This window comes from Alexandromys fortis, unplaced genomic scaffold (genome assembly GCF_014885135.2).
Source record: "Alexandromys fortis isolate MF-2015 unplaced genomic scaffold, M_Fortis_MF-2015_v1.1 scaffold_154, whole genome shotgun sequence".
NCBI classification, from domain to species: domain Eukaryota; kingdom Metazoa; phylum Chordata; class Mammalia; order Rodentia; family Cricetidae; genus Alexandromys; species Alexandromys fortis.
Genome location: NW_026068040.1, coordinates 2,826,146 through 2,846,045, shown reverse-complemented (window position 1 = coordinate 2,846,045; position 19,900 = coordinate 2,826,146). Strand labels below are relative to the sequence as shown.

General features: G+C 44.4%; 1 protein-coding gene and 1 long non-coding RNA gene across 8 annotated transcripts in view; one reads left to right on the top strand and one right to left on the bottom strand.

Annotated features, from left to right (window-relative positions):
- LOC126515681 (uncharacterized) overlaps window positions 1-18,426 on the bottom strand; it is a 29,628-nt gene extending 11,202 nt beyond the window's left edge. The window contains exons 1-3 of one of the 5 annotated variants that reach the window (XR_007595906.1): window positions 17,990-18,426; window positions 16,447-16,583; window positions 811-900 (exon numbers count right to left, since the gene is read on the bottom strand). This is a non-coding gene — a long non-coding RNA (uncharacterized lncRNA). Of the gene's footprint in view, window positions 1-810; window positions 4,426-16,446; window positions 16,584-17,989 lie in introns of those variants that run through there. The other 4 variants (XR_007595905.1, XR_007595908.1, XR_007595909.1 and 1 more) reach the window with 4 other exon arrangements.
- Hmga2 (high mobility group AT-hook 2) overlaps window positions 1-19,900 on the top strand; it is a 112,259-nt gene that overhangs the window by 28,065 nt on the left and 64,294 nt on the right. The window contains exon 1 of one of the 3 annotated variants that reach the window (XM_050165516.1): window positions 18,501-18,750. The exons of the other annotated variants lie outside the window; for them this stretch is intronic. Coding sequence (XP_050021473.1) covers window positions 18,502-18,750 — 249 coding nt within the window. The 5' untranslated portion in view covers window position 18,501. Of the gene's footprint in view, window positions 1-18,500; window positions 18,751-19,900 lie in introns of those variants that run through there. 3 annotated transcript variants of the gene reach the window in all.

The following is a 19,900-nucleotide window of genomic DNA, read 5'->3' as shown; positions in this document are numbered from 1 at the left end:
AAGCCAGGCTGGCACAATCTGTCTTTTTTCTCTCTGTCTGTCTCTCCTTTTCAGGACAGGATCTCACCTGGTTACTCAAGCTGGCCTTGAGTTGGCAATGGTCCCCCCCGCCCCCCCAGTGCTGGGATTCCAGATGTGAGCCAGCACACTTTGAGAATCATTCAATGCCTTTTCCCTAGCTTTCGGTGTCATTCATAATCATTGATGTTTCTTGGCTTCTAGACACACCCCTCTGAGATCATGTGATCTCCTTCAGGCATGTGTCTGGTGGTCTCTTCTCTTTTGAGGACATCAGGCTGTATTTGAGTAGCTCCCCCCCCCCCCCCCAAGTAACCACCATTTTAGTTTGATTATGTATGTAAAAACCCTACTTCCAATAATACTCCACTCCTGTAGATGCAAGGTGGGTTAGAACTTCATCCATCTTTTTAGGGGTGCAGTTTAACCCATAACAAGCCTCCTTAACATCAACCTTGTTTTAGAACAAGGCAGGTATTTCTAACTCGCGAGGAGAACATAAATGGGGTTTCATTAAACCTGAAGCATCATAGCCAACATTTGTAGTTTATTATAAGAACACATTGGAAAGATTTGTAGGCTATTTGGGATGTGATTTTTGGATTAATTCCTTCCTTAAACCACTTGTTGGGCATAGTGTTTTAAAAGTAGGGAATGACTAGATTCGAAAGCATCTCATATTCACGTTCGGTGTAGCTTGTAAGCCTGTGCGTTTTTAAGAGGATATTTAAATAGGATAGTGTGGGACACCAGGAGTGTAAGTATTCACTGATTTTCAGCTTTCTTCCTCACCTGTTTGCACATGCTAAGCCTCTAGTTAGACAGCTTCAGGTTGTCCTTGTTGTGGGGCTTTTGGTTTGCTTGCTTCTGTAGCCAGAAAGTCTAGAACAAAATGTTCGCATGAAATATTTAATGGGTGAATGCCTACAAATTTTAATAAACATTGAAAGTAAGGAACCCCTACTTACCCACTCTGTTTATCCCCTCGGATGGCATAGGTTCATACAATTCTTTGTACTCGAACTCTTTAGTAGTATTTAGTCAATTTAGGAAGAAATGTATATATAACCTTAGTCTGTTATCTTTTAAAAATATTCTAAAACTTGTGGAGAAAGTGGGGGGAGCAGGAGGAGGGGATGGAGTGGGAACCGGGCTAGGTATGTAAACTGAGAAAAGATTGTTTTAAAAATAAATTAAAAATAAAAATAATAGAAAAATATCCTAAAACTATGTAATAGGAGTAAACTGCCTTGTCTTTTCTCCCACTAACTTTCATATATGAGTTTCCAATCCCCCTTTAAATTAATGTGGTTGAGCTTCCACCATAGCCTTCCGGTAAGGCCATTCCCCACTTCCTATAATCTTACAGGCCTAGGAGAACACTCGCTCCCCTCTGTCGTTTGGATAATTACGTGTGTTGTGCTCAGTGGTGGCCCTATTAACTCACATGAGTACCGTGGGCTTGCAAAACGGCCTCAGATTTCCATATACTGGAACTGTGAGAATTTTCTGTAATGGTGCTTTAGCAATAATGATGGCGGTGCAGGCGTTTCCTGGGGATTAATGACCAGCTGGGAAGAGCCAGTGGTCCTGGGCTCTGCCTCCCAGCCAGCCATTAATTCCAAGAAAATGTCTTTTGCCGAGGTTGTTATTGCTATTATAAGCTTAAAATGGAAAAACATAACAGACATGTGAGTTATTTTTATGGTTCGATGCCTTTTCCAATAGTATGTACCAATTCAAGAAGCTGAATGTGTACACGCACAAGTGCAGGTCAGGTCATTTGACTCATCCCCCAGTAATCTATGTTTTATGAATGATTTCATGGTTCTCGGCCATTCTTTCCCACAGAGAAAGAAAGAGAGGGTGGGAAAGGGGAGAGCGAGCGAGAAAGAGAGAGACAGAGGGAGAGAGGGAGGGAGAGAAGAAGAAAGCAAGCAAATAATTTAGTTTGGGAATTCCTACCTTGGTCTGAGTTTTCCAAGTATCACACTCAGTGAGATGTTTATGTTCAGGCTTCATGGATCATCTGAGGGGACTGAGGCATTATTTTCTTTGGTTTGTTTTAGTTTTTTGTGGCAATTATTTTTCAAGACTGCAAAGGGAAACACAACACTCGGCCCTATAATCATCTTGCTGGGCCTCTTCAGTCTTTCTCTGCTATTTAACAAGCAGCGTTACACTTAGGTCTTGAGATATCGAATATATGAGAGAGGGGTACATAGCCCCCTAAGTCAACACTTCAGAGCTCTATAAAGTATATGAAGTGGTGCAGTTAGAGGAAGCTTCTAATGCCAAGCCGCCTGAACTCCAGACCAGAGTCGGAGTGTCGTTCCCCTGTGTTCCTCCACGATTCTTCTCTGAAGCTTGCCCTGTTTAATCTAGATTATTAAAAGCCTCTCTAGAAATATTTCACTGAGTTCCTGAGACGGAAAGTCTTGACAATCCCAGAATGATGGCACCTCTGATCTTAGGAAGAGATGCTAATGGCGTTATGTAGGTGTGATGCCGAGGACATTTTAAACCGCTCATCATTCAGCGGCTCCACCGTTATCAAGCAGCGGCTACAGGCCAGACTTCTTGGAGCACTTTTTAAAAAAATGACAGGACACAGGTTGCACTAAGAGAAATCCAAGGGAGTGAAGACTTTGTCCTGCCCAGCCGTGAAGCTCCTCCCCCTCCTCTCCTCCCCCATCAGCCTCCTCTCCTCCTCCAAGCACCTGTCAATAGCCCCAGTTCACTGTAAAACTTCTTCCAAGAGGCAGGCAGATCTCTGTGAGTTCGAGACCAGCCTGGTCTACAAGTGCTAGTTCCAGGACAGGCTCCAAAACCACAGAGAAACCCTGTCTCGAAAAACCAAAAAAAAAAAAAAAAAAACTTCTTCCAGTGTGAGTGGGTAAGTGGTGTGCTCGGCGTGTCTACACACACGCGGTTCTGATTTCCCTAGTGTGAGGCGGGCAGTCCCTCAGGAGAACCATGGATGCACGGGAGTGCCTTGCACCGTTTTCTCCTGTAATGATACTTTTGCGACAGGTTTGTTATTTGATGCTTTTTACCATAAACTCCCTGGAAAGTGGCTGTTTTTGCCTTTGTTATGGTGTGTGTGTGTGTGTGTGTGTGTGTAATATCAAAAGTGGTAAATGGTGGTTCCTTCATACACATGAACAGAGAGGAAAAACGTGTGTGCTGGGTTCCTCGGAGCTCACAAAATGACTTCTTACTCAGAGGTTCAAAAACATTTCCACAGCGTTAATGTCATTAAATGCTGTGCCCAGAGGACCAACTGCTCTTGCTGATCTCTTGGCTGTGACACTTAGGGACATAAAGATAAGTGACATTAGTGCCACCCATGTCTTCAGTGAGATTTCAAAACAGGAAGCAGTAGATGCCCCAGAACTGGAGTTACATGTGGCTGTGAGCCAGACTGTAGGTGCTGGGAATTGACCTGGGTCCTCAGAAAGAACAGCAAGTGCTCTTAACCTTAGACTGATAGACAAAATCTTAAAGAATAAATTCAGTAAAGAAATATGTGACTTTTTATGAATGCACTATGCTTTTAAAACTAGCATGCCAACATATATATATGTATCAGTTTATTCACAGACATTTTCCTAATTCCATAACTTGACTTCTAAATTGAAAGGATATTAACAAAAACACATTGGGTGTATTAATCTGTTCTTTGAGTCTTTCTGCTTGCAAACTATGTTGTAAAAGGAAAAAGGAAACATTTATGAAATTGCATTAAAATACTATTTTAAAATGTGTATGGCATAAATTGGCATGGCGTGTATACAAAGGAAGCTAGCTGTTAGAAATCACTTCTATCTGAGAAGGTTAAAAAATTAAGGAAAGCATCTGTACTAAAAATACAGTGCGGATATTAACACCTAGTAAGTGCCCATGCCCTCAACTAAGAGGAAAAAATTCTATAGGAAAAGAATGGAAGTAGAGTGTTGGGTAGAGAGGCAACACTTGCACACCCAGCTACATATGCATAGAGTTTGGGGGAGGAAGCTGAGCTGAAGAGCTGAAGACTGGGAGCCACCGAAGGAAGAGCCAGAGCTTTCTATGTGGGTAGAGATATCTCACAAGAGAGGGGCAAAGACAGAAGGGAGTGTAGACAATGAGGGGGAAAGGGACTGTGAACCTCTGTGTGCAGAGATGGCAAAGCCTGCCAGCTGCTACGGAAGACCATCATCTTTTCAAGCCACCTTACTGTCTACCCTCTCTCCACCCTTGCCCAGCTCACGGTTGGCTTAGGTCGTACTTTCCTTAGCTCTGGAGACCAGGCTCCCTATTGCGGTACATCCCATCAGCATCCCTGTGGAGCAGGCAAATGAAGCTGGAGAGAGTCCTGTGGGAGCCAGACCATTAAGTCACACTTAGTGACATCCCATTTGCCATCTGGAAAAGATAAAGTTTTGTTGTGCAATTATCTTTATGGGACGGCGTGTTTCTGTTGGCTTACTAAAGTCATTAAGCCAAAACAGGGCACAAGGGCAAGCCGGGTTTCCCAAGTCGCCTGCACCTCACGCTATGAAGTGTGTATCTGTGAAGAGGAGTAAAGTGCCCAATGTCATATGTGTGTGTGTGTACGTATATATACACATACACACACACATATATATGTATATGGATGCTTTCGTCTGCATGTATATCTGCACACCAGGAGGGAGCATTGGGATTCATGAAACTACAGCTATGCACGTATAAACACTTGTGAGCCACCATGTGGGTGCTGGGACTTGAACTCAGAACCTCTGGAAGAACAGCCAATGAATGAATGCCCTTAGCCACTGAGCCATCTCCAACCCAAACTGTAGCATTTCTAGCTGAGTTGGTTTGCTGCGGGCATTGCACTTGTGCCTAATTTTACCTAAGCAGTTTTAGCAATCTAGCAGAAATGCTCGATTCTGCAAAGTGAATTGCAGAAAGAAAACCTTTAGTTCTCTGCATGGGAAACAGGCAATGCATAAGACACCAAAAGTCAGGAATAGTTTTCCACAGCACGGCCCTGCCATTTCAGAGCACTTCTAGCACACTATACATGTGCAGTAAACTTTATGGCCGTATTTAGGTCCGAGCAGCATGAGGGATTTTGTGCTGGCTCTGGTTGATGAGTACCCCAAACAGGAATCCTTTATGTCTGAGGTATCCATAGTAACTAAGTAGGGCCTATTTCCATTGTACTTATTAGCTTCCAACCTGCTAACCAGGCTTAGGCGCTGTGGGCGCCAGCACTCCTAATTCATATAACACCCCAGAGGGTAGGTAAGTGCCTTTCAAAAAAAGCAGACTTAAATACGGGGTTTTAAGAGATTTGCGGAACGCCACATAGCAGCCAAGACAGTAATTTTTGATACAACTGTCAATTTAATTGAGCAGTGTTATACAGACAAAAATCACATAGCAAGAAACAGAATTACAATTAATAAGAAAGTAATAGTGGGCTTTTTGTTTGTTTGCCTTTGGTGCCTCTTTGAGATAGTCTATTATTGACACCGTTGTTTGCTCTTTTATAAACTAGTGCACATTCACTGTTTGCCTTTGGCAGGCAATGCCAGCTTTGCTACTCAGGTTCTTGCTTTTTCCGTCTGTCTTGTTTTGTTTTGTTTTGTTTTTTAGAGACAGGGTTTTTCTGCATAACAGACCTAGCTGGCCTTAGATCTCACAATGTATACCAGGCTGACCTCGAACACACAGAGATCCTCCTGCCTCTGATTCCCGACTGCTGGGATTAAAAGCGTGCACCACCACTGCCTAGCATCTTGCTTTTTCTTAACACGGGGAAACATTTGACATGGTAGGAGAATGGCGTGAGTTCCCGACGAGCACCAACAGTGCAGCATGACGGTAATCCGCCTTCTCCAAGAACTGCAGAAGTGCTGCAGATGACGTTAGTGCCTTCGTTTAGCATTTGTGTGAGGCTTGCGCTTGGCTTCCATTGCAGTCATGATCAATTGCAGCAGGAGAGCCGGTCATCTGCATCCCTCAATCTTATCTACTCGTGACTAGAAAGACCTTGACACATTTTATTCAGATTGGCTCATTTGCACCTTAACATATTTTTGATAATATGAGAATGAACTTTTTACACTCTACATAAAGTACTCTAAGAGTTAAGCATATATACACTAAAATCACCTGAGGATATGGTGTGGGGATTGTCAGAGTTGGAAGAAAAAGAGATCTGGTCCATTATATCCGTTCTTTCTGGGACATTTGTGTAGCTATTTGAAATTTAAGAATGAAGTAATTGTAATCTTTCCCTACTTCTTCCACCTAATACTCATCACAAATGTGAGACAGATTTCAAAGTCCTCAAAAGGCAACCAGCCATGCTTCTTTCTAGTAGAGATAACTTGGGAACAAGCGCTCGCACTGAGCTGAGATGCAGCCAGCGCGTTTCAGTGCTAGTTGGCATTGTGTGTTCTCATTCAACTGGACACAAATTGTTTGTGGGGAGAGCTGGAAAGGTGAGCAAGAAAATGGGAGAATGAGTTCCAGTTGGGTCTCTGGATTCTGAGTGCTGCAGAACATAGAATAGTTTGCATGGAGAGGGGGGAAGCACAAAGAGAACCCAGCACTCCTTAGCTGGGTTAACCCATGCAATGATGGTGTACGCTACTGCTACGGGCTCAGGGCCTGCCCTTCTTGATCATTGATATTTATGAATGAGACAATGATGTGGACCTGACCTGTTTCTCCGGTGAACAGAAGTTAAATCTACTGTGGTGGTGAGTTATTTTCTCACAGTTGGCTCAGTTGAACTCAACTTTTGGATAGACAGGGGCAGCATGAAATCCGTATGTCTTGTCGGGAAGGGGAACTTCAATTTGCAAGAGAGAGAGTCAGGAGCTAGCATGCTCGGAGGGCATCTGAGCCAGGGGTTGTCAGAATTGGCCAACAAGACTTCCCTTCGCAAGTGTTTATAGTGTTCGAGCTACAGAAGTAATGACTGTACAAAGACACGAAGGACCAAGAACACGGAAATCCCATCCTCGTGATACTGACAAACCAGTTCTTGGTAGAATAATAGGACCATGGCATCCTGAGATGGAAACTAAATTAAGAATTGTGACAAAATACAGACATTGTCATGAATGCCGTGGCACTTTAAGTTGCCAGCACACAACATTCAAGTGAGGCTAATGGGGTTCCAATATTTTTTGTACTATATGTACTGTAAGAGATTGGCATTCCTAACCTGCTACTTGATCACTGAGGCAAAAAAATCTTTATTAAATAATCAGCTTAGTGAGATTGTAGCTACAAGCAGTTTTCTAAGGATTCAACTCAATACCAAGTAGGCCATGGTTGGGTTTTGTGGAAGACAACCTGTGCCACACTAGTTCGGATGTACATTATTCAGAGACCCATACCCTCTCCATCACCTCGTACCTTTCCAAGTCTGGATGAAAGTGGAAAGGGAAGATGGCAGCTCATCCATGAACTCATGGAAGAACCCTTATGGTTGTATGTAGCACCCCACATGCTCGCTGGATGGGTTCTCAGCCTGACCTCACATCATAGCTCATGTTCACTCTTACTGTTTGCTAAGGCTAAATGCCGCAGAGAGTGTTCTCCATTGGATCAACCCTCAGACACTGTAGAGCATCTTCAATTTCCAGGATTCTCCCCCAAGAAAGACAAAGAGATTGTTGCTCTCTTTCTACATTTATAAAACAATGGTTGGGAGACAGCTTTCATTTCATTCAGGAGTGTACTATTTTGAGCATCATTTCACCGTGTTGGCCATGTATATGGGTCCTATTTAATATTCTCAATTCACATGTACTGAAAGCCTACCAAATAGAAAGCAGTACTAGAGTAGTCTAAAATGTTCCTTCAAGACATTTTATTGACAGTTTTATCAAAGAATAAACAGAATGTAAGAAAATTTAGGCAGCTTCCACAGCTACACAAGAAAGACAGTAATCAGACTGACTCCTGGTCCTAGGTGTGTAAGCCACCATGGTCCGTGAATTTTTATTTTGTACCATACAGCCAACTCAAGTAGAAAAATCAAAGAAATCTTGCATTTTAGCCCTTATCACACTTAGCTTTAGGATAAAAGCCATTGATTGTGCTTCACAAAAAGGACATAGTACTTAATTAATATTCTTCTTATATTTAATAAATATTTACTAAGCGCATAGCATACATGCAGGTCACTGTAAGTTTTGTGTAAGTAAATTTCACATGGCTTTAGCTGCTTTACAGTTTAGGGGTAAGTCAATTTCAAGTATCACGGTAGTCTTTATTAACATTGTCTCACTGTCTTATATAATCCTAGGGAGTCCTATCAGGTGGTTATTTATGTGTCAAGATGTAAATCATAAACTGTGGTATTATTTCAGCCATGTAAAAGAAGAAAGTCTTGGGCTGGAGAGATGGCTCAGAGGTTAAGAGCACTGATTGCTCTTCCAGAGGTCCTGAGTTCAATTCCCAGCATCCACATGGTGGCTCACAACCATCTGTACTGAGATCTGGCGCCCTCCTCTGGTGTGCGGGCATACATCGAGGCAGAATGTTGTATACATAATAAAATAAATAAATCTTTAAAAAAAAAAAAGAAGAAAGTCTTTATGCAAAGGAGGTGGTTGGTGCCTCAACCGAGCACTAAGGAATGAAGGGGACTTTAATGGGGCAACTCATAGAGGAATTTCACGGCAGAGGCCTCCTGTGTCATGCCAGGGTAGCCCTGGGTCAGTGTAGGGGAGCAAGTGTAGGGTGTGTTCAAGCAAGAGCCTCAAGTTGGGTTTGGGTAGTGTGAGCCGGGGTCATAGCATAGGGGTGGATGTGAACAGTGAGTCTCCAAAGTAGGTGGGAATAAGTCGGGAGGTAAATATGACAGGCTTATGGTGACTGGGCATTGTGAATGAGAAACTACTGAAGAGTCTAAGCAGGGGAATGGGCAATTCGATCTGAACTGGCATAGAAAGACTGTGGGCACAGTGGCCTCTCATCAGCCACAGCCTAGTGATGCAAGCGGCACAACTATCTGCTATACCAACTTCGTGCTTTAGAATTCAGCTTTTGAAATACGTGTTTATGGGCTCAGAGATGCATACCAGCAGTCCCAACTATTTCATAAGGTCATGAGTAGGTATATGGAGCCTGTCAGGGCAATACAGCAAGACCCTGTGTTCCCCACCTTCCAAAATATATGTTTATAATGCATATTTTTGTATTTGTGAATGACTGAAAAAATAAAATAAAAACTAGTGCTTTTTGTTGCATGAAAATGTTAACGAGTTCCTGTATTGACAAAAAAAAAATTTCAGGGCACAGTGACCTGTTTGTATATATATTGCTGGTGGCAGCTCTTTCTGTATCAACAGAGATCAACCTGTCACAGAGACCAACACCTGCCTCCCTGTCTCTTCCAGGCCCTCTTAATCCATATAAATGGATTTCTTCCTCTAGCGTGTGAATGGAAAATGAATTGAAGTTCATTAACAGAAGCAAGATGCCTCTGGCTTTGCCGCCAGCTAGTATTTTTTCCCCTTCTCTGGAGATTTCTGAATGTTCCATGTCTAAATTACCAAAACTTAAAGTTAATGAGGTAGAATGTGTTTTCTCCATCACCATCTCCGTCTCCTATGGGGATCCCGAAAAGCATGGATTTCCCTTTAGTTGAGAGGGCACTTTCTTTTGTTAGGCACTTTTAGTTTGTACGCTGGTGGTCAGCTCCACGGAGCTATGTCAAGTGAGCTGTTGGGGTCTGTGAAAATCACCATGTCTGCTGTGTCCATGCCCCATCCTCTGGAGGGTTCAAGAACAGAGAAGCCACCTTTGCTTTTAATGACAGACTTAACTTTCCTATTTGAGCTGCTCATGCCTCACTGACCTCCCAATGGCTTTATGGGTATTACAGACTTGTAGCGCAGTGCCAGAACGTCCCTGAGTTTGCAGGTTTGGGCACAGTAAAAGGAGTCAGCACAGCCTGCTCTTTGTAGATTGAAGGCATCGTGTCATGGCTGGGAACACTCTGCCTTTGTGTGTCTTTCTTCCACTCCTATGGGCTTCCTCTCTTGGCCCTTCCTAGAGTACCCCGACGGAACACATCTGAAGTGAGCTTCAAATCACTCCACCCTGAAAAGGCCAAAGTGCTCCCTAGGCCTCTGTTAGTGTTGATGCTTAAACACCCAACACATGTATTGAGCTTCTTAGTTACACATTTTTCTACCTTGGATCCCAGAACAAATGCTTAACCTTCTCTCTTCTTTCTTGCCTCTAAGTCCAACCTGCTCTTCTGACCCTGCTGCCCTGTGTCTGTTGCTCATCTCTAGTTTTCCTTCCATGTCTGCACCCTGAGTTAGCTCTACCACATCCTATCTTCCAGCTACTTCTTGCATTTCAGTGCCCGGCCTCTTGGCTTACTGGATGGCATCCTGTCCACCTGATACCCCTTGACTCACCGTCTGTTCCCAGCACTCACAGCGTCTTGTCATTCAGTACTCATAAATATGCCCTGAACTGTAAGTGGAAACTACTCTTGTGTCTCCTGGCCGCCCAGACCTGAATAATCCACAGAAACTATATTAATTACAACAGCGCTTGGCCAACAGCTCAGGCGTATTTCTACCTACTCCTATATCTTAAATTAACCCATTTCTATTAATCTGTGTCTTGCCACAAGACTGTGTCTTACTGGTAAAGGTTCTGGGTGTCTTTCTCCTTCGGCAGCTACATGCATCTCATTGACTCTGCTTACTCCTCCCCTATATCTCTTCTAGCTGGGCTATATTCTGCCCTGCCATAGGCCAAAGCAGCTTTATTCATTAACCAATAAGAACAACACATAAACACATATACAGAAAGGGCATCTCACATCGTTGAGCCATGTTTCCAGCTTCCTTTTCCTCCATCCACACCACGTCCTTCTTCGTATGAGCTCTGATCACTCTTCTCCTAACTGTCTGAACTCTTAGCCGTCTCTAGTCTTCTCTGCTCACCACACCGCCAATATCACTCAAGTGTTATTACCAAAGCACAAACCTGGCAAAACCTCTCAATGACTGCCACTCTACCAAGGGATAAAGTCTAAACATTTTATGTGGATACAGCACCAGGACTGACTTCTAATCTGGGTTCCTACCACCCACTAGCTGAAGTCTTATCCATAAAGAACAGATTTTTGTTGTTGTTGTTGTTACCAGCTTGCAAGGGTTCTTTCACACGTGTGGTCAGATTGTATTTTCTTTACCTCTTTTCTTTTTCCATCAGAAAAAAATGTCAACACGTCTCCCCAAAGCCAGTACCGATGTGCAGTCCCTTTTCAAATCTCCTTGCTATTTCCCCTGCGCCACAGGCAGTGGACACACCTGAAGCAGAGCACGTGTCCTGACATTTTGTGATTGTTCACTAATGTACGTTTCCTGCATGACACTGTGTGTCTCTGATGTTAGAGCCTGGAGTGTACAACACAGCGTCTGTCATAAGAAGTATCCGAGGGATGCATGTGTCTATGTGGTGGATCTGTGGCTGCATGACCAACCCTTTGGATTCTGGCACCCTGCGGGAACATTACAACAGAAAAAACAGAAAAAAGCTCATTTCCTCTCAGTATCTTTTCTTTTTGGCATTGAGTCAAGTTAATTATACAAGGTTGATTCTAGATGGTAGTAGTTAGTACTCACGGCTACAGGTGTGCGCTTCATCTTGGAGGACGGCAACAGTTAGGGGACAGAAGAAAGACTTTGGTATCCCTGCGGTGACTCGCGCACTGATAAGTTTAGCTTCCCGTAGAAGAACTTGGCAGAAAGCGCCTTATTGGACATTTAAATTATACATATATGTAATATGCATTTCCATATTTCTAATATACGTATGTGATGAAGGTTAATATCGTCTCAAGGGATTCTTAAAATTATGGACAACATTTTAAACGGGTGGCCCCAGTATCCTTCTCTTTCCAGTCTGTAACCAACCTCATCTCAGGAAAATCGGGTCACATTTTACAAGAGGGCTTTCTAAAGGTTTTTCTGCTGCTGAAATATTAGACTCTCAAAGATCTACATGTACTAGGAGGGTCTCACCTCCCTTCATCCAGCCGAGATTTTTGCCCCAGATTAATACTGTTTTAGACCTACTGTGTAACTGGATACTGGAGCCGTAGTACGTTTGGTTTGTTACAATTCTGTAAATGTAAAAAGAATTCCATATGCCAAGTAGCATTTAGTAGTTAATATAAGAAATAATTTCTCCAGTGTATCCCCAAATTGAATTTTCACTCCTCCATTCCCATCCTAGAAGACATAGTCACTGTGGTTTACTATAGACTTCTTTGGTTATGTTAATGACACTTAGAGCTGTTATCATTCATAAATGCGGGGTGACCCGAGGCCACTCCCATGGTGGTCACCTGATGCCTCGGTGGGTCCCCTGGTGGGTGACCTGAGGCTGCTTGGGAGACAGACAGAAAGAGCTTGGGTGTAGAGTTTATTTAGTGGGTTATGGGGAGGGGAGAAAGGAGGGAAGAGGAGGGGGAGGAGCGGAAGGAGGAGAAGAGAGGCAGAAGCTGCCTCTCCAGAAGAGTGAGGACACAGAGAGAAAGAACTCTTGGGACTGCCCAAAGCAGGCTGGAAAGGAAGCCGAAGGGATTGGGAAGAGATTGGGAGTGGGTGGAACTTGTTTCTTAAAGGGGCAGGGTACCCAAGTGACAAGCCAGGACAGCAGATTGCAACAATAGCCAGGTTTTTTCACTATTTAATTGGATAGCTGTCATTGTGAAGGAGTAAATGGTATTATATTCAGGTGATATACTTACATGCATTAGAAACTGCAATTTATAGTAACCATGGGGTCCTTAGTTCAAAGACCGGAATGCAAGACAACTAACCCTTAGTTAGGAACTTTTATGTATTCAGCTTGTTTTTCATAGTATGGCTGGTATCGCTGCTAGTCTGAAGTACTAATTCTGTAGATGCTTGTGTTTCTATTTCTCTCTCCTCTTAGAATTCTTCTAATTATTTTCATAGTAATGGGAGAAAAGGTAGGATTAGTAAGTAGCATAGAGCTCTGCTTTCCCAGTGTGTTTCAGAATATTTTATTCAAAATAAAAAGTCCTTGGAGAGAAGCAATAGAGCTGCATGCTCTCTGGCTCCTTCTGGTCTCTCTGGAAAATCAGGGAAAGAATTTATCTCTTGTTATTGTCTTCGGTTTTTGACAAGACTGTTTCTTTGGGAAGCCTTTGTCTTTTAACCATGTCTGCAGGAGTGGAGCAAGTCAGCTTCTCAAATGCGGAAGTCCTATCGCATACCATCTGCTTACAGATGCTTACCTAGCTGCTGTGGTCCACCTCACTGTACACGCATGGTATTTTAAAGAAATGTTAGGAATTTTCTGGATTATGGTGTCCACAGAATGGATTCTAAAAGTTGCTATGAAATTGGTCAGTCGTTCGCATTTAAATATTTCCATAGTTTTTGAACTCAAAATGTATATGGTATGCTCCTTCCCAAATCATAGCGCAGAGCTCAATATATTAAAACATGGGCATAAAATGTCTTTGATGTTTAATATTTGCCCATAGGTTACTTTGCATAAGACAACAGACACCATTTCATTCCTCATTTTAGCACATACAAGCAACACTGAATTCCTCTTTCAAGTAATCAATGTTCTATGAGCCTAGAAAGGGATTCTAGATCAGTAATTTTCAATTTCTCCAAATGGTTTTAGTTGTTTGAGACATGCAGCCCAGGGTTAGCCTGGAAAGTCATGCTTCTCCTGGCTTTGGATTATGATTTTTGAAGTCTTAAAATCATCTTCACCACTCAAGTCTGAAGTTTAAGACCACATTGGAATCTCCCAGACAGCCTTTAGGAGAGCCGTGTAGACACACGTCCCTAAATCACATTTAATTCTACAGTGTTCTACATCAGGGAAAGAGCCCGGCTTGACCCTGGAGCAGCAGGGATGGGAAGGGTGTGAAGGGTGTGTGCTGGTGGGGGGTACAGGTGAGCCTCTTTAAGGACACTGTAGCTGAAACAGGGTGGGCTGTGAGGGCCTCAGGCTCTGGCTTATAGGTGACTGGCTTTTCTTTGTAGCCCTGGCTGGGAAGTGATTTATGGGAGCTGCCTGGGCCATACATCACCTTCCTGGCTGCCTTTCTTGACACCTTGTCACATTCTTGTGAGCCTGAGGAATTCATTGTTCTCCTTTGAACTGATAAGGGAAAAAAGTGTGGGGGTGGGGAAAAAGAGTTAGAGTTAGTTAAAGACAGGCTTTCTGAGCTGGGGGAAAGGTCGGAATGGGAAACCGGAGTGCTCTGTCACCTGCTGCTCTACCTTTGAGTCTGCCCCCTCAGCTGGAAGCTGGTGTATACTGGCTCAAGTTTTGCTAGCCCTCTGGAGCTATTTCTTTCTTTCTTTCTTTTTTTTCTGGGAGGTTTTCCACAGAGGATGTTGGAAAAGGGTAGAGAGGGAGTGACTTCTTCAAGACCAGCAGATAGAATGGCTGAGAAGAGCTTGCCAAGCAAGGACAAATGACACCGATCACTGGGAGAAAACTAAGACGTATCTGTAACTTCTGACGTGAATCGGTCTCTTCAAAGTCCACTCTGCTATACGGCGTGCTTTCTGGGCACGGTGCCACAGGGCCCTCTCCTCTTTGAAGTGTCCTGCCCCGTACTTCACTTTGTATTTTGGCAGCCCGCATGCAGAGGCTGGCATTTGAGCCCAGCACTTTGAAGACAAGGAGGGAAAAGTTTTGGCGTGGGTAAGCATCCATCTACTGGCCAAAAGAACATTTGTGTACTGTTTGCTTACAGTATTATCTCCACTCCAGGAGAGCAAACGCACGATCCGCCTGGATTATTAGATCCCTTCTCTGATATCTTCTCTTAAAAAAAATAAAAATAAAGATTGCACTCCTTTGCACCCAAGAAAAGTAAGGGATCAAATCCCATGTGCCGTCTGGTGGAACTGCAAAGCCTCACATTCCCTTTGGTGAAAATGGATGTTTTTCTTAAAAGCAATGAAGCGCAACGGGTTCACTCACTAATACTCGATCATGGGGCTATTGTGGGAAAAGAACCTATTTACTCTAGGTGAATTCACCCCAGCCTCACCCCAGCTAGCAGTGAGGTGTTTGGGTCGCAGGCGTCTTTTTGTGTTACACTGTTAACACGTTCCTGTTGACTACCATCAATCACTTCACCTGGAAGCACCCTTCGCACCCCCACTGCGAACCTCATTTTGAACTCTAGTCTTTGCAAACCGTTTGCAGGCTTCCCCAGATGGCTCTTTGCAACAGTGTTTGTCTCCAAGCCTGTGTGGTGGACAAACTGCTTTTCCACTGCCCAAGCCTTCATTGTGCCGCCAGCCAAGGAGGCGGGAAGATCTGCCAAGGTGGGGGGTAGGATTCCAGAGCAGACCTGAAGGCAATCCTGAGTGCCAAGGGGCAGCCTTGCTGGAGTAGTGGAACTAAGAGAAGAAGCCACTTGTGGAAGATACTGCTTCTCCTTCGAACTGTCTTCCTTATTTCCAAGTGACATTAAGATTTAATGCAATGGTGCACATCATTCCAGTGTGGCCAGCTTTTAGTGACTGTCTTTTAAACCTACAAATGCAGTTTCTTTGTGAGCCTGCTGGGCCTGCCAATTCTGCTTTGGCGGTCCCCTGGCTTGGTTTCCAGAAGTCGGTTTATTGACAGTGTTTCACTGCTCTCTGCTGGACAAGCCCAAAGCCATCCCAGGCATTTAGGGCGCAAGGGTTTCAAGGAATGCAGGTGTGGTGGCCTGTATGCTAAACTCTGTTTTCCTACCATTCAGAGACTACAAGCTCTGGTCATGGTGTGCTTGCTGGCTGGGGCACGCAGGTGAACAACCATCCAATCTCTTCCTTCAAATGTCGTCCTCCGCAAAGATAGCCCGTGTAATAGTGCACAGTGTGTGGGCTTTTTTCTCAAGGTACTTCTTACCCTTTCATTCTTGACTCAGGAGTATAATTTATTTGCTTTATAGGTAATATAAATAACCTCTACCAATAATCCCACAGCCCCCAAAAGAAAGTCAAGCTATTTTGAATAAACTGTATCAAGTTTGATATATATGTATATGTATAGAAATATATATATATATCCCTTTTCTATACACTTTTAGTATGTGCATGGAAGAAAAAATGGATCAAGAATATTAAATAAGTAAGCATAAAATGTGTTAGGACATGTTTTCCCCCAGACTTTTCCAAACAGGAATAAATATTAGTCTAAAACTGCATTTCCATGGATAAAAATTACCATAATTTGGAAGCTACACTTCTCAAGCTTGAAACAAAAGTCCAAGCACAAAGCCAGCAAATGCTTTAGAGGAGTATTGTTTCAGATATAGGTTAGACATGCAAATAACACACGCATGTGCGTACACACACATGTATTTTGAGGGGAACACGGGGTGAAGATATAAATTTAACACACCTCCGGAATATTTTATGTTCTCTGTCTGGCATCTCTTCAGGTAAAAACAACTGGATAAATAGAAATCAGAAGATGCCGGCCTGCAGCAGTCCTGCGTGCGACTCTATCCCCAGCACTGCGGGTGAATTGTTGCACTGCTGCCAAAGACAACAAAAACATTTGGGAGGACTCTTTATTTTACAGTGGTTCACCAGAAGTGTGCAAGTGCTTACCAAAAAAAAAAAAGTGGCCGGCTAAAGCTGAGGCGCCCCTCCCACATCCCGAATCCATTCGGCTTCAGCGGTCCTGGTGATCCCAGCTGAATAACATAAGGGGCAAAGGTTTCTCCAAAACATTCAGTTCAGAACAAAGAACTGAAACCTCCGCCCACCCTCCCGAGTCACTGCCCTGCCCCCGCCGCTTACCCCCCAAACTTCCTGGTATGGTATCCCCTTTGTTTGCTTGCTTGCCTTTTTCTAGAAGGGCTAGGTGAACTTGGTGGAAAATACCTTGTCAGTATTTTGGTGCAGTGAGTGGCATGCGCTGTCCTTGGCATTTAAAGGTTCAAATAAAAGCTGCCACCAACAATGTTATTAGAGTCCTATGTTCATGCATTTCCTCTTAGGACAAGACAGGGAAATAGAAGGACCTTAATATGGTCCCTAAACATTAAGGATAATAAAATGTCTGCTTACATAGGATCCGTGGCTTGAATAGGGTGTGAGGCTTGGCTGTATGGAAGGATTAGCCAGAAATAGGAGAGAGGCGCGCGCGCGCGCGCACACACACACACACACACACACACACACGAAGGAAGGAAGGAATATGAAGGAGTATGTAGCATGTTTGCCTGAGAACTGGACAGCCTCCAGTCAAGATCTCACTGGTATTTCCAGGAGAATGTTAAACAATTTCTCCTTGCTGAGCAGTCCTTGTTCCTAGCTCTGCATCTTGGGGCTAAGGATTCTTTCACAAAGCCAAACAACAACACAACACCTGCCACCTCAGCTTCCGATCCATTTAACTTTCTCCTGGCTCGTCAGCTGCATTTTTAAGAAGTGATATTAATCATAACTGGCTCCATGCAGTTTTTCTATGAAGTGAAAGGCAGATGCTGGTGTTTGATATGATCCTGTGACATTTAAAAAAAAAAATCATACAGTAGCCAGGCGGTGGTGGCGCACGCCTTTAATCCCAGCGCTTGGCAAGCAGAGGCAGGAGGATCTCTGTGACTTCGAGGTCAGCCTGGTTTAAGAGCTAATTCCAGGACAGATTCCAACACTACAGAAAAACCCTGTCTTGAAAAACCAAAAAGGAAATCACCTAGTAAATATTGACAGCATTCATTTACAGACATACTTATGCATTTGGTAATTTCCAGACAGTCCACGCAAACATAAGTTGTTTTCTGGTTGGTCTGGGAGTTTGAGAGGAGCAGCAAGTCTTAGCCTTAGGATTAATAAGACAGTGAATCGCTGCTGCTATGTTGAAGATGCTGTGGACATTGGTCTATCCTGAGGAAAAAAGGGGTCAGGAAAGCCATGCTGGCCTCTTCAAAACCTACCTCCACAGCTTCTCCTCGTCCCAGTGCGTCTCCAGTTTGAGAGTGCTGCGTCCCGCTGGCGCGAGAGACAGTCGTCCTGTTTCTCACTACTGACGTTGTTTGTGCCAGCTTTCCAAACGCCTTCTTCCTGCAGAGTCCTGGGTTAGTCACGTGCTTGCTGGCCAGGATATGTAAATAAGACTTGGCTAAAAACATTTAAAGGATTATGAAGCAGTCTTGCTTAATAGTAGCGAAACAAAACAAACACCACTCCAATAAATCCTCCGCTGTGCTACTAAGTAGTAGAAAGATCCAGTTGTGATTGGAATTGTCCAGGCCTCAGCATTGCCCTAGGCCAGGGGGAAAGACTGGGAGGGAGGGGAGAGAAAGGGAATATTTTTTTTCCTGGAGAAAAGCCCTTCTGATTCTAGAACCTAGTCTTGCAGGTTTTGAAGGAAGCGTACACACACACGCACACGCACACGCACATGCGCACACACACACACACACACACACACACACACTGCAATTGCATGCAGCCTTTCCCTTGGCAGGGCTGGTTCTGCAGCCTACTCGGAGGTCCAGGCTGTGAGGTTGGGACTTGGCTTTTGCAGATCCGTGTTTCCATCTCCTGTCCCTGGGCGGTCAGCTGCTGGCATGGGACCACACAGAGCATTCATTACCTCCCGGTAATCAGTCTCTCACCAAATCCGTCTGCCCTGCCCGGATGGGGGCTAGCACCAGACACCGCTGGTGACTCCGTGCCCAAAGCAACCTTCGCAGTGAGTTAGGCCGAAGGTGTGTCCGCCCTTCTGAGGCTCCTGGGTGGGAGAATCCTGCTGCTTGGGGTGCACTTCTGCCAGTTGGCCCCTGCACACCCTTTCGGTTCATACTGAAGCCACCAGCAGTGCGGGGGAAGGAGGAAACCTCTGCTGGGCTCCGCTGAGCTGCTGCCAGGACTGCCTCTGTACTGGGTCCAGCAGCAGAAACACAACAGGGCAGAGCCCGGGAGGCCCAGCCAGAGCAGCTGAGCGCTCAAAACAAAAACAAAGGAACTCAGAGTGTGGCCGAATCTTCCCAAGGGTGGGAAACTGAGGCCTAGAGAAGAGAAGATTTTGCAGCGGACCAACTAGAAGTGGAAAGGACCTCTCCCAAAGGCCCTCTTTACTTCTGTTGGGTTGCTGAGGATCCCCTAACCTTGACCGGCTACTTCGATCTATTCAGCCTCCATCATTCCATCTGTAAAATGGGGATGGCAGTAAAAACTTGAAGAATTGAAAGAACTGAATGAGAAAGTGTAAGCAAAGCCCATGGCTAAGTGCCCGTCATCATAAGCCTTCTGGCAATGGTGCTTGATTTTAAGTACCTGATCAAGATCAAAGTAGCAGGCAAAACGGTTTAGCTCCTAAAGGTGCTTGCCTCCCAGCCAAATGACCAGAGTTCAACCCAGGGAGCCTACGTAATAGAGGGGCAGATTGTCCCCTGACCTCCCCACATGTGAGGTGTGTACCTGGTGCATACATGTTTCCATGAAGAGCCCAGCCTGAAGTAGGAAGACGAGGATAAAGAGTAGTCTCTGTGTTCAGATTTTTCATGCCTACTGACAGTGCCTGCAGGTTAAAGAGTTCAAAGTGATGCGCTAAAGCACTTCCTTAAGGGTGGAAAGATTGCCCTAGGAATAGAAGAGGAAGAGAGAGGTGGCCATGAACAGTGGTGCCCTAGGAGACAACGCTAGTGATGACTTGCGGTTCTGTCAGCCTTTTCCTAAGGAGGACCTAGGTCACCTTTAAGTTAAGGGCTGGACGTGTTATTGCCTGGGCTGCCTTTGAAGTGGGGAATGTCTCCAGACAAGGTACAGTGAACAACAAACAATCTTGCTTCGGGTCCTCTGTCGGACCCCCTGGCTTTGCTTGCTGCCTGGGCTGCAGAATG